The sequence below is a fragment of the Spodoptera frugiperda genome, chromosome 20, assembly GCF_023101765.2.
Source record: "Spodoptera frugiperda isolate SF20-4 chromosome 20, AGI-APGP_CSIRO_Sfru_2.0, whole genome shotgun sequence".
In the NCBI taxonomy this organism is placed as follows: Eukaryota; Metazoa; Arthropoda; class Insecta; order Lepidoptera; family Noctuidae; genus Spodoptera; species Spodoptera frugiperda.
Genome location: NC_064231.1, coordinates 10961837 through 10975140, shown reverse-complemented (window position 1 = coordinate 10975140; position 13304 = coordinate 10961837). Strand labels below are relative to the sequence as shown.

Below are 13304 nucleotides of genomic sequence, written 5' to 3'. Positions count from 1 at the left end.
AATCTTGAACAATGAACAACAACGATGTTCAACAGAGCAAATTCATTGCGTAGGTCAGTCATCTTAGTGCAAGCGCCATATCAGAGATGGCGTTAGTAGTGGCTCTTATACTAGAATAGAGCAGGAAATTGAACTATGTGTATGCTTTATATTTTAGGATTAAAATATTATAACAGGCTAATATAATGTATACGTAAGGAAACTTTAAAATATATCGAATTGTAAATAAAACCAAAAATGTTCACTGATACAACATTTAATAGCTTCTCTAATACAGTTTAAGATAATATTTCTTTACAATAGTATAATTATTCACAGTACAAAAATAATTGTACATATAACTACGCGATTTGATATAAGCCTCTTTACAATTTTACATGATTACAATACCTATATTAAAATGACTGAATTTTATATTACAAATCTCGATATTTAATACTTATTTAAACGGGTACTAATCATACTTAAAATTACATATTTTTTATATATATTAAAATTTAATAATAGCTAATTATAATAGTTTCATATTTTCAGTTCCATTAACTTACATTTTCATTCTTTTTTAAGAATATTTTTCACAATAATTTAACGACTATTCGATTAGAATTTGGCATTTCTTTTCTTCACTTATATTATTTATCGTTCCAATATACATTTAAATTAATTTTATTTTCTAGAACAATCCATTTAAGAATTTGTTTATAACTTTTTTGGAAAAATTTGGAATTTTTGTTTTGATGTTTCAATGAATGTTGAATAATTTTGACAAATTCGTTGTAAATATGTATTTATATTAATTTTTTTTATATTTCTTTAAGGTTCAATGAGAGTATTGCTGTATTTTTTTCATATTTCTGTGACAATTTTAGCATATAAAAACCTGCACTTAAATCTTAATTTAAAAACTAACATAAATGAAATTATGTAAATAAATGCTTTGATCTTTCCTTACATCACAAAAATAAATAAGTTAAACGATGCATGACTAGACTTGAAACTGTTCTACAAAATGCTGCTCATATTTAAATTTGTGTTTGTTTTTTATTTAAAAATCTGCTCTATTTCTTGTGTACTTAAGATCACTTTTTGATTGAAATCATGCCCTAACTCGTCCACCGACCAATAGATTAAGGCCAAGAAAATACAAAAAGATCACATTCTTTACCTACAAATACTTTATACAATTTGAATATAAGAATTACCGAGGAAGTACACGATTTAAAATGCCTTTTATAATGAACGGACCACCAGAGGTCATTTACCTCTTGGGTAGTAGCTAGTTATGATACAGGGTGTTTAAAAATTGCCCCTGTACACACTAGCGGCGTGTGACCGTGCACACGCCATGCACTGGCGCTAGAGCATGACGTCTCTGGCGGGCTCGTGCACGGCTCGCTGTCAGTCGCGGGACGACACCAGCACCAACAGCTGAGTGCGGCGCGTGTCCGCTGGTGCCCGCGTCACACTACTGCTTCGGCCTCGGTTTAGTATCTGAAAAGTAGAAATTAGTACTCTATTATAAGGAATCTATTGAAGGCTCTACTAACAACATACGTGTGTTGTCGATTTGACATTTGAGGAGAAAACAAATTAAAAATAACTGATTAATAATTTTGTCTAATCCCATACATTAACGGTTTTTAGTGCGATGTTTGAATTTTATTGACGTCCAAAATATGAGTCTACTGACCTATAAAACGACCATACTAAATTACTCGATTAATCCACCTTGAACCTACACTTTTAGATTGAGTCCCTTTTGGGCGCCAATAATGTTATTGGCACCCAAATGGGACATGTTTTTTTTTTTCTTTAAAATACTTAAATCATTAATATTTACCGTAGCGACAGAATGTGACCTTCTCGCGTGAGTGGAACTTAGCAGATCAGAGTTGGCTGTCGAGTCGGATCTTGAGCGGACTGTACCCCGAGCATGTCGCTTGCGTCGTCGACCGCACCACAACCACTTGTAAGGCGGAACCCGTCTGCAAATAAAGTTATACCCACTTGTACGGTGCTACTCGTCTGAAATTGAGTATGAATTTGTATGTAGTGAGTAATAACTGAGTATTATGATTAGTGTTGTTGTTGATACAATAAATAAATATACATACATATATAAAATATAATGAGTATGTGTTTAAAAAATAAATAAATAAACTAAAATATTGTATGTGTGGCCTTAACCATTACAGTTAATGTAGTTATAAGGATAATATTTACCTGAGGCTAGTATAAATGTGAGGGGAGAACATGCAGCATATTAAGGGGTTGGCTGCTGAGTTCAATGGAGCCAGGCTCTGGATGAGGGTAGCTATAGCCAAGTTGTTCTGCGTCGGCGGTATGTGGTCGTACACTTGTAGGAGATCGAACACGATGTATGGAGACCAGCATAGCACGAACACTGTGGAGGAAGAGTAGTAAATTAATTGAAGTCAAATTGTTTGTTCCAATTAGCCGTAATGTGCATCTCTGCCTACCCCTTCAATGGTAAAAGGCGTCATTTCCGTAGACAAAGAAGAAATAAATGAAATAAAGCGATAAAAATTATTTTTTACAGGTCAGTCTAACATTAGTTTACATCATTATTTTATTAATTATTTTTCCTCTTGGGTATACACACAATGCCAATTCGCATAAAAAACGAGCAAAAGACTACAATAACAGAAGACACAATGAGCATATTTTAGTAATGAAAATAGTAGGTTTGGCTAATTTAAAAATCGAACCAATCCAGATTCTTTTTTGCGATTACAAACTAAACCAAACATTTTAAAATGTTTACATAGTTCGAAACCAAATTCCGAAAACAAATAATATCTCTTATGACCTAGAGCGCTGGAGCTAATTAATATGGTAAATAGATACTTTTTCATGTAAATTAAACAGTTTACACTAAAGTTGTTTCATTATCGCGAAATGATTCAGTGAACAGTCAATGTGAACTTTTTACGCTCCGATTGCCAGCCTGATTAAATATTAATGAGTTGGTAATAAACTTATCCGAATACAAATGAGGACCTAATTATTTAATCATGAGGGTTGAAAATTGCTATTGTTTGTTTTAGGTTATAATTAAACTTTTGGTAAAGAAAATATCTGGTTAGGTTATTTATTTTGCAAAGTTGAAGTTAGATCTATCAGTTTTGGTATGGGTGAAAGTGACTATTGAGTTTAAGAAACAGTAACAGAGTCATATTTACCCACTGAAAGTTTTTATATGCCTTTCGAGCATTTAGAGTAAAGATTTAAAAATAACCTAAAACATCCATGGAAGATATCCCTAAATAAATGTTTTAAAGAGTCTAATGAAAACGAACCATACTTTTATCAAGTCTTTGCTCCAACAAAACTAATTACAAGCTCATAAAATACATTTGAAACATTAACTAAAATAGAATAACTCGGCCACCAGCGTGTCAGAACTGATCCACAAACGATCAAAGAAGCGACGAACAAAAATACATCAGACAATCTAAATATACCCACCGAAAACAATAACGAATGTCATCTTGACACTTTTGATCTTCGCTCTAGGAATTAGTCCTCTAGAACTGGCTCGCCTTGAATCCGGGTCGCTTTCCACCTGACCTGGAAAGTTGAAATATTACATTAAATTCTGATTGCACAGTTAATGCAGTGGCTGGGCAATAGGGTGGATGAATAATTTTTATTTTAATGTCCGTCTTGTAGATTATTTTAAAATATTAGCCACGTATTTTTTATTTTCTTACGGAAATAAGTACTTTCGAAGGTATATTGATTTGAAAGTCGCGTGATCTCACTTCAAGATACATTTTATATGGAGAAGTGACATTATTTGCTCTCAATTTTAAACTTTGATTCGTTTTATCTAAGTATTGTAATCTTAAGTATATGACAAAATAAAAAAATACGTGTCTAATATTTTTTCATTACCTAGCTGACGGACTAAATAGATTTTTAAATTTCATAATCATTGGATTCATGTCTATTGGATGATGAGCAATGTGTCGCAGTTTTAATTCCTGCACGGACTGATTTTTTATGTCATCCAAAAACGATGGTTCTAGGTCTAAGTGTATCCATGTTTTGTATGTATGTAAACGCACTCACAACACAAAAGATATTGCTAGTATGGGGCCACGTTAAAAAAACTAAATTTCATTGTACTGTTAATCCCTATTCTATTTAAAGAATTTACTAACATCTTCATCTGTTTCTTGTTACATTTTCTAGGATTAAGTGGTATTTCGATTTTATTGTGTGGTTTTAGTTGTTTGTCTATAAACACTTCTGGTTTATAAAAGGGCGATGTAAAAATAATGTTTCAAGTTCATCCGTGAAGTCGGTAAGCGGTTTAGAAGGTTATAATCGTGGAAATGTGGTGTTGTTTGATTTACGACCGAAGTGCGTGTTTATAGATTTCTTTTTGTATTGAAAATGTTAATGGGTTTGGTGTACTCCTTTTGTTTTTGCGAAATTGATTTTTTATATAAATATCAGTGATGTAAATCTTTTTTAGGTTTTTTTTTTATAGAAGTACAAGTGTAAATCTTTTTGCAAGTGTCCATTTAGAATATGTATAAGAGCCAAACAATCGTTAATTTATCTTTCAGAGAATGAGGACAGCTTGTCGTATACTAAGATGGCTTGTAATTTGGCTAAGACTCATATTCTGTCCCAGAGATTCGTCTAATTGTATTTAGAGCAATAGGCTCTAAATACGATTAGGAATCTTATAGTATCTGCTCATCCAAAAAACAAAATCTATTGCCGTTCGTTAGTCTCACTAAAACTTGAACAGGGCTGGACTGATTTCGCTAATTTTGATCGTAATTTGTTTATAAAGTCCAGGGAAGGTTTATAAAACCTTTAGCCAAATGGCATTTAGCGCATGTCTACTTGTAGAATAGAAAACTAAATTGTACAGGATTGACATAAATTTCGACACTTGTCAGTGTCATCCCCATACATTGAGTTTTCTACTTTCTCTGTCGACCAACGCTAAAGATACATTTGGCTAGAGGCATAGGGAAGGTTTATAAAACTGCGATTTTTTTAGGCGGTTCTATGTTTGCTAGATCAGCTAGTATGAAATAATAATCTTTAAACATTTGTACACTCACCATTCCTCATAGTCTTGGTTCTTCTAGAATTAATAGGCGGACTCATGACGACTGCTTTACTCTTCGTCCATATAGTGAGGACTATCACAGCGTAACAGGCCGCTATCGTCAACGCTGGCAACACGAAGATCATGATGGATATCAGAGACATCCAGATCTGCCATCTTCTAGGTGTTCCTAGGTCTATCCAGCATTGCATCTGACCTAGAAGATGAAGAAAAAATCTGTTAGACTCTCAAAAATCGTTAAATCAATTCAACTTTACCTATGGTTAAGAATTTCATTTAAACTTTAAGTAATTTCGACTTGTAGAGATACTTTAAACATTGCTTCATATGTAATGTAGTTCAATGAAAACTGTCACGTTTTGACATAATTTCAGCAGTCACAATATTTATAATGTCATATAACGTGAGTAACTAAGGTGTACACGTGTTCGAATTCCACTCGATGTCAACAAAAGCGAGAGACCAAAGGTAACTAGGTGAAAAAAACAATTCGTGCAGCTAATGTGGAATAAGGGGTTCCAAATTCAATCGAATTGACATCTCTAAAAGTCAATTCGATTTTAAGTCGTTACTCGATACGGAAGTAGGTCAACATTTGAAAGTAGAACATTTTTTCATTAACCATACTGCTTTGAGCCCTTCCTTCATTTCTGTGGTTGAACTGAAAAAAATACGGTCGTCCTATTTCGGTTTGATTTGTCGGATTGTCGGGTAAATTTAATGCTGTGGGAGACGGCATCAATTTGAACGACGAATTAAATGAGGCGACACTTAGGGAGTGGGAATTTCTTGACTTTGGTTAAAAATTTTGTTTACGTCAATTAAGTGTAAGGCTTATTGTACAAACGTTAGATCTAGGAAAGTGCACAGAGTTCAAAATAAAACTCCTATTACGGTCACTAGATACAGTTTGAGAAATGATCACATTAGGAAATCTCTTTCTAAAAACATCACATTTAAGGTCTGTTTCAAAGTATAATCGCTGTATAATCGCTATGTCCTAGATAAATTTGAATTAAGAACGTTTTTTGTATGAGTTAGTTGTTATATAAGTTTATCGACTACTCCTATGAAGATGGTGAAACAGGCGCTAAACGGTACATGGACAAGTTAACAAAAAAGACAACTGAAAATCTTAAGTACTAATCCTAAAATATTTTACAGGCAGAAAAAGTAGTTCAAAGATTCGTTGTTTTTACTTTCCATATATAAAATGAGACTCACCTTGAACTTCTTTCACCTCGTAGAGTATGAGAAGTGGTATAGAGAACACGATGCTGATTAGCCACGCTGACACGATGAGAGCCCTCGCTCGGTTCCCTGGAAGCCAATAATACAACATTTTTTATATCTATAAAGTATACCACTCAAAAGCTATAAAGTATATAACTGGATAAAAACGAAAAATGTGAGTTTAAGAGATGAAGATAACTCTTAATAAATGTAGAATATTTAAGTTTTCTTTTAATATTTGTGAACCTTGTAGTATTCTTCAATTATTAGAATCTAATCATTAGTGTCTACATTTAACTATAGGGCAAAGTTCAATCCAATTAAACCGTCTGAAACCTTTTCATCAGACCATTATCCAAGACCTTAAAGAATCAATAGAAAAATAATAACAATAATGCTTTTAAATATAAACACATAATTGCTATAACCTAAAGAATATGTCGCATTATTTTTCGCTTTAAGCTTTCGTAAAACAAAATTCAGTGTTTAATTTTTATAGTTCATAATGTTCATTCTTTTATTTAACATCTCAATTCAACTTTTTAAACATGACTTGTCCTAATTTTAGTACTTACATAAAGCTATTTTATTACTCTTGACACTAAGTTTCTTATTACTTTTCTGAATCATAAACAAGTTCAGAATATTACTCAATTAAGTGGCAATATTGTGAAGTGTCTTGTTACACAAATATTCCATTATGAACATTATTTTCACCAAAATCTAATTGTATTCTTAAATTATTAGAATCTAATCATTAGTGTCTACATTTAACTATAGGGCAAAGTTCAATCCAATTAAACCGTCTGAAACCTTTTCATAAGACCATTATCCAAGACCTTAAAGAATCAATAGAAAAATAACAAGAAAACATAACAATAATGCTTTTAAATATAAACACATAATTGTTATAATCTAAAGAATATGTCGCAATATTTTTTCGCTTTAAGCTTTCGTAAAACAAAATTCAGTGTTTAATTTTTATAGTCAATAAAACGTGTTCATTCTTTTAACATCTCAATTCAACTTTTTAAACATGACTTGTCCTAATTTTAGTACTTACATAAAGCTATTTTATTACTCTTGACACTAAGTTTCTTATTACTTTTCTGAATCATAAACAAGTTCAGAGTATTACCGTACTCAATTAAATGGCAATATTGTGAAGTGTCTCGTTACATAAATATTCCATTATGAATATGATTATTTTCACCGAAATCTAATTGTTCTGATTTATTTCGTTGCGGGATCCAAGACAGTTTAGTCTCTGGGAAGCGCCGGACCTTAATGTTCCGGTGTATTCAATGGTTGTATCTACTGTAGATCCTGGCTATCAGGAGTTGCAGCGGTGTTGGCCAAAGTTGTGGCGGGCTTGTCCCATTTAGAAAAAAAAACAACCGATAGCATGACATTTTTTTGACTGGGGAATATCATCCAATGACTTCTCTCAGGCGCAGCGAGATGGAGTGTCAGACTCTTACTGACTAAAAACCACTCCGTTCCTACACCTGCTTTTCGAGCCGAAGCCACGGTAACCCGCTAGGTAGTCCGCAGCTCCGGATCAGGCATCAGCTTTTCTGGGCCCCATCTGTGGTGGTCTGATGGCTACGCTACGTAAACGTGGAACGCGACGCGCCGTACGCACAGGTTTGGTGCTGGTCGGGCGGCGAGCTACCCTTGCTCACCGTCCGCAGACCCGCAGTTATGGTGGCCGGAAATATATCTACCCCTGGGAGAACAACAGATATAATGTTATGAGTACTTACAACTTCCAGAGAAGTTCATGGGATTTGTGATGGCGTCACACCGATCTATGCTCAGCGCTACCAGGACGTACGTTGATGCGTACATCACCACAGCCTGGAAAGAAATAAAACAAAATATAATTAATCATCATCCAAGTAATCTGTTCACCGGTAAGTCCTTTAGTGACGCTAATTCCTAAACAAAATTGAACAATAAAGGTCCTGAAGTTTGATACCTAAATTTAGTGTTATACCTAGTAAGTCACGCTCAATTGAACACAAGCAACACTGAAAATGAATTATCAAATTCTGTAATAAACAAAAAATGTGATAAAGCTATTAGCGGTAACACGTTTTATAACTTAATACACATACACACATCAACAGCCTATAAGTGGCCACTGCTGACAAAAGACCTATTCTGACATGGAGAAGGTTTGAGCATTAATCACCACGGTTGCTCAATGCGGGTTGGCGATTTCCTTAAAATTTTATTTCTTTGAATCTTATTATTAGAAATTATAAGCCCAGGTTTCTTTAAGTCCTCACGATGTTTTCCTTCACCGTTTATCAGTGGTGTCGTCACATTGGTACTTGTCACTGGTAGGTTTCGAACCCGCACTCTCATCCATAAGAAGCGAGCTTCTTAACCTCCGAGTCACCACGACATTTTTAACTTAATAGATATAATATAATAAATTATGATACAAACTAAATAAACGACCTACCAATTAAATGAGACATCAAAATTATCATTACAGAGAACATCGTTATCTAAAAACATTTTCTAACTTAAAAACATTAGTACTAAGCTCCTCGACTTAATTTACCGAACCCTAATTAAAGTTGAGAACTAGTGCACTCATAAAATTATCTCTATAACCAAACTTGGAGTTTTCTTCAGCAAAACTTTCAAATATTTTATAGTTTCTTCGCAATTTTTGCAATTAATTTTAATTTTATTCTCATGAATGAAGATATCAAGATGGTATTACAGTTTTCTTCGCGATAATGGGTAGAAAATTACCAAATAAGATTGGAAATTCGTTTTCTAAAGCAAATATTGTTTTGGTTCTTCACGTTTTTTTATTATTCTCTAATGAAGTCTCGACAGGTATGAATAATGTGGTAATCCGGTCCGTCTCGCTGTCTGTTTTGGGATGATAAGCTCTTAATAAAATGCCTTTTTAAATTATTGTGGAGAATACTTCGTGTGTAAAATTTTATTGATAATGTTTTTGACATTAAAGTACTTTTGTTTACAAATAATGTTACTGTTACTATGTAATGTTACTTGTTAATCTTTAAGTTTTAACATTACAGTGCTCTAGAGTTATTTGTAATTTTATCTCGAATTCAATAGGCTCTCAACGAATGAACTTTTATTCATCAAAAGTTTCCACTTTTAGTTTGTTTCTTATCTAGCTCATCTTAGTGTTAGTTTTCTGTATAGCCATCCATGACAGACCTTTAATATTGTTTGTGGAAAATTGTAATTTTGTCCGTATCGTCTCTTTATCCTTAGTGGCATTCTCTAGCGTAATACATATCTTTTCCTATTATGGTATCATCAGACGGTACTTCTTAGTTCACTCCATTTACTTTTCCACTACTCAGTCCTACCATCTACTCTCAAAACTCTTACTATTTCTACTAGTCTAGAAACAGACATTTCTTCATTATTTAGATTTCGTTCTTCACCATCTGTTACTATTATTTCTTGTGACTTAATTATTATGTTGTTTAGACTTCTCGGTACATTCATATTGAATTCTTCTTCAGAAACTACAACAGATGCGCGTTGATACATTTGTTTATTTATTGTTTCGGTTACCAGACCGCTCGCGCAGATTTAAATATTTTTTGTTTGTATTGGCACTGAATTAACTTTTTTAAGAACTACATTGTAGCTAGCTGATGTTTGTTACTGCATTTTATTCATGTTCTTGTAAGTTTGATCGTACTGTTTATTGCGTGGATCACCCGGAGGACACGGTGGAGCATACAGTAGCGGTGTGCCCTGCATGGGCTGAGCACCGCCGTGTCCTTAGGGATGTGATCGGCGACGGTGACCTCTCGCGTCCGGCTTTGGTTCAGACCATGATTCGGAGCGAGAGGGAATGGGACGCCGTCTCCTCCTTCTGCAAGCAGTCATGCTAGCTAAGGAGGAGGCGGAGCGCGTGAGGGAACGATCCTCCTCACGCCCCAGCCGCCGTAGAAGACACTCCGGGCGTCGGGGATCGCGTGACGATCTCCGGCCACCGTAAGTGCGGGTCTGCGGACGGCGAGCAAGGGTAGCTCGCCGCCCGACCAGAACCAGACCCGTACGGCGCGTCGCGTTCCGCGCGCCAGACCACCACAGATGGGGCCCAGTAGGGCTGATGCCTGATCCGGAGCTGCGGACAACGTAAAAGGTTACCGGGGCTCCGGCTCAAAGCAGGAGAAGGAACGGGGTGGTTTTTAGTCAGTAAGAGTCTGACACTCCCTCCCGCCTCACCCAAGGCGGGAGAAGTCATTGGATGATTTTCCCCCCTCAAAAAAAAAAAAAAAAAAAAAAAAAAAGCTAGCTGATGTTGTTACTGCATTTTATTCATGTTCTTGTAAGTTTGATCGTACTGTTTAGGTTATACAAAATTTCTAATGTTAAAATTTGCTTTTGATCGGTTTTCTTTCATGGAACTCATATTAATTAACTTTTAATTTTATCCACTACGCTTCCTACTCAATAACAAGATTGGAAATAATTCCTGTTAAATTATAAACCAAATTAATTACTTTTAGTTAATTACTTCCTTGTCTCTTATACTTATATTATATTAAATAGTGTTATCTATTTATTTAACTTTTTTTGCTATTTATTTATTTAACTTTTTGCAACTTTAGTGTACGAGTGTGAATCAATCGCTATCATCCACTAAGTTATCCGAAATTCTTGAAGTTTTTCTACAAACGTGATTAGAATATTTGTTCGAAAATATACGTCTTTTTCTATTAAAATTCTGACAGGGAAGAAATGTTTTCAGATGGGTTCAGTTTGCTGGTCGCAGGTGAACTAAATGTCTTATCTGAACTTGGGATATTCCTTATGCCATAGCCAGTTGGATCTAAATTAGTGGACTTTACTTAAAAACTTCGTCTCATCCCATTTATAAAGTACCGTTAGTTTATGGATTAATTGAAACTTTTTAGCCTCCTGTCTGTTATTCTAATTTTATCAAAATTTAAAAATTGTTTGAACTTTTATTATAACGTCACGCTTTTAATCTCCGAAAGGGTAGGCAGAGGTGCACGTTATGGCACACAATGCCAATGTACACCCACATTTCACAATTTAGTAAGTCGCATGTAATAGGTGGTGAGTCTATTGCCATATACCGGGCACATTTCCAGTGTTGTTTGAACTTATTTCATAGTTAAGTGATTAATTTGAGCAAACACTAAAACATCTGATCTAAAACCCACTTGATTTTCTTTCGTGCAAAAGAATTTAGTTTCTGAATATAAAAATAATATTTACATTTATAATTAGTAACTCACCTGTAGGAATTTCACAGTTTTGCACATAAACTCTCCCGCCAGCCACGCTATAGTTATCTTCTGTATTATATCTGGGAACACGTAGATTAGGCCAACGAAGAGATCTAGAAATAAAATAAAAATAATTAGGTTAAATATAGGTACACTATTGAAGAAAAAATAATTGATATCATTATTGAATTGTTAATGGAACAGACGCAATTCTGTTTACTAATTGTAGATAGGTTTCTGGTTCGATAGAAAAATAACACAGAATGTGATAGAGTGATGAAATTCAAGGAATCAAGGAATTTTGAAGGTATGTAATAACGGATTTAAAAAAAATATTATCTCTATTAAAGCAATAAAATTGAATAAAGAACTATTAAAGAAACTGTAGTTTCAGATGATTATTATAAAGTTTATTACAACCTATGTTTTCTCTTCTTTTATATCCAAGAAAATATCTTTTCCGCCATCAAGGAAACCTTTTACGACTGTAGCTTCCAACTTTTAATAAATTCATATCATAAATTACATAAAAGAAATTTTATTAATCATTAAGTTTTTTTTACCGATTCCATTAACATAAACGTTGAAGAACATTGGGTCGTAAAAACTCCACTTTTGAAGAGAGATTCTGATGGAAGCATATGTACTTATGATCCTATATACATATACACGGTGTAACAAAAAGGGAGTATACATATCAAGTGCACGGTTTCTAGATAACATAACAAACGATACGGGAAGGTTTTTTTAACTCATGTTTTGATGGAACGAAGTTATGAATTTTTCCAATATAAAATTCCAGAAACCGAACATCAAAATTAGTTTTATATTTTTCATGAAGAATTTATATTATATTATAGGTACTCATATTTACATAAGAAATGTTTCGAAATTAGAACGATGTGACCCCTGTTAGTGCTGTGACAGATTCTATTCAACCTGTATTCTTCAGTGCTTCTTGATGTATATGGGTATTTTGTTACACGCTGTATATGTGTGTGTAATACAAGAAGTCGTTATGGGAACAAGGGTTCACCTCGTACCCCCTAATATTTTCCCATACATGTTATCGAGACCCCAAAGCATTTATGCACTTCCCCAAGTCGTTTGAACAAGGGAAGTGAGTGCGAATCCTGATAACACCTTGGTGAGAGAACCGTTTTATTTGTTTTTTCTTTTTCTTATATGGCTACTCCTGAATGTATTGTAGGGTGAGTGGCTCAAGAAGATTGGAATAGGGCGTTAGGTTTAATTATGGGTCTGTAGTTCATGACTAAACACAGAATATAAGTGTATGGAATTTATATAGATAGTGTTTTCTTCATTTCATTCTCATGCCCTTTTTTTGACTTGTTTATGATTAGCTCTGAGACTTAATCGGATATATTTTTGTTTAAAAAAACGTTGCCCCGCACTAGGTATTTTTCCTATGTCGTGGGTGCGTTTACAAACATACAAGTTCACATACACATGACTCACAAACCCGAAAAAACAATATGTGGATCACACAAACTTCATATACACGCAGTCATATTTAAGACTGCAAAAATTCTAAAGAAGTCTTGACCATATTTTTTTCTTTAAATTAAATTAACGATTTTTCTAAATCACATTACAACTCAGTTAGCGTGCAAATGGCTCTTTTAAACGCCTTTGACGATGTTTATCTTTAACGTTAAGAT

General features: G+C 34.1%; 1 protein-coding gene across 3 annotated transcripts in view; it reads right to left on the bottom strand.

The window, feature by feature from the left end:
- Positions 1–240: 240 nt before the first annotated feature.
- The window catches only part of LOC118280624 (cardioacceleratory peptide receptor), a 150712-nt gene continuing 137648 nt past the window's right edge, over positions 241–13304 (bottom strand). For 2 of the 3 annotated variants that reach the window (XM_050701070.1, XM_050701069.1), the window contains 8 exons: positions 11632–11735; positions 8116–8209; positions 6341–6436; positions 5109–5312; positions 3490–3591; positions 2224–2404; positions 1841–1985; positions 241–1491 (listed from right to left, as the gene is read on the bottom strand). In XM_050701070.1, the coding sequence (XP_050557027.1) occupies positions 1399–1491; positions 1841–1985; positions 2224–2404; positions 3490–3591; positions 5109–5312; positions 6341–6436; positions 8116–8209; positions 11632–11735 (1019 nt within the window). In that variant the 3' untranslated portion in view covers positions 241–1398. Of the gene's footprint in view, positions 1492–1840; positions 2026–2223; positions 2405–3489; positions 3592–5108; positions 5313–6340; positions 6437–8115; positions 8210–11631; positions 11736–13304 lie in introns of those variants that run through there. The other variant, XM_050701071.1, reaches the window with a different exon arrangement.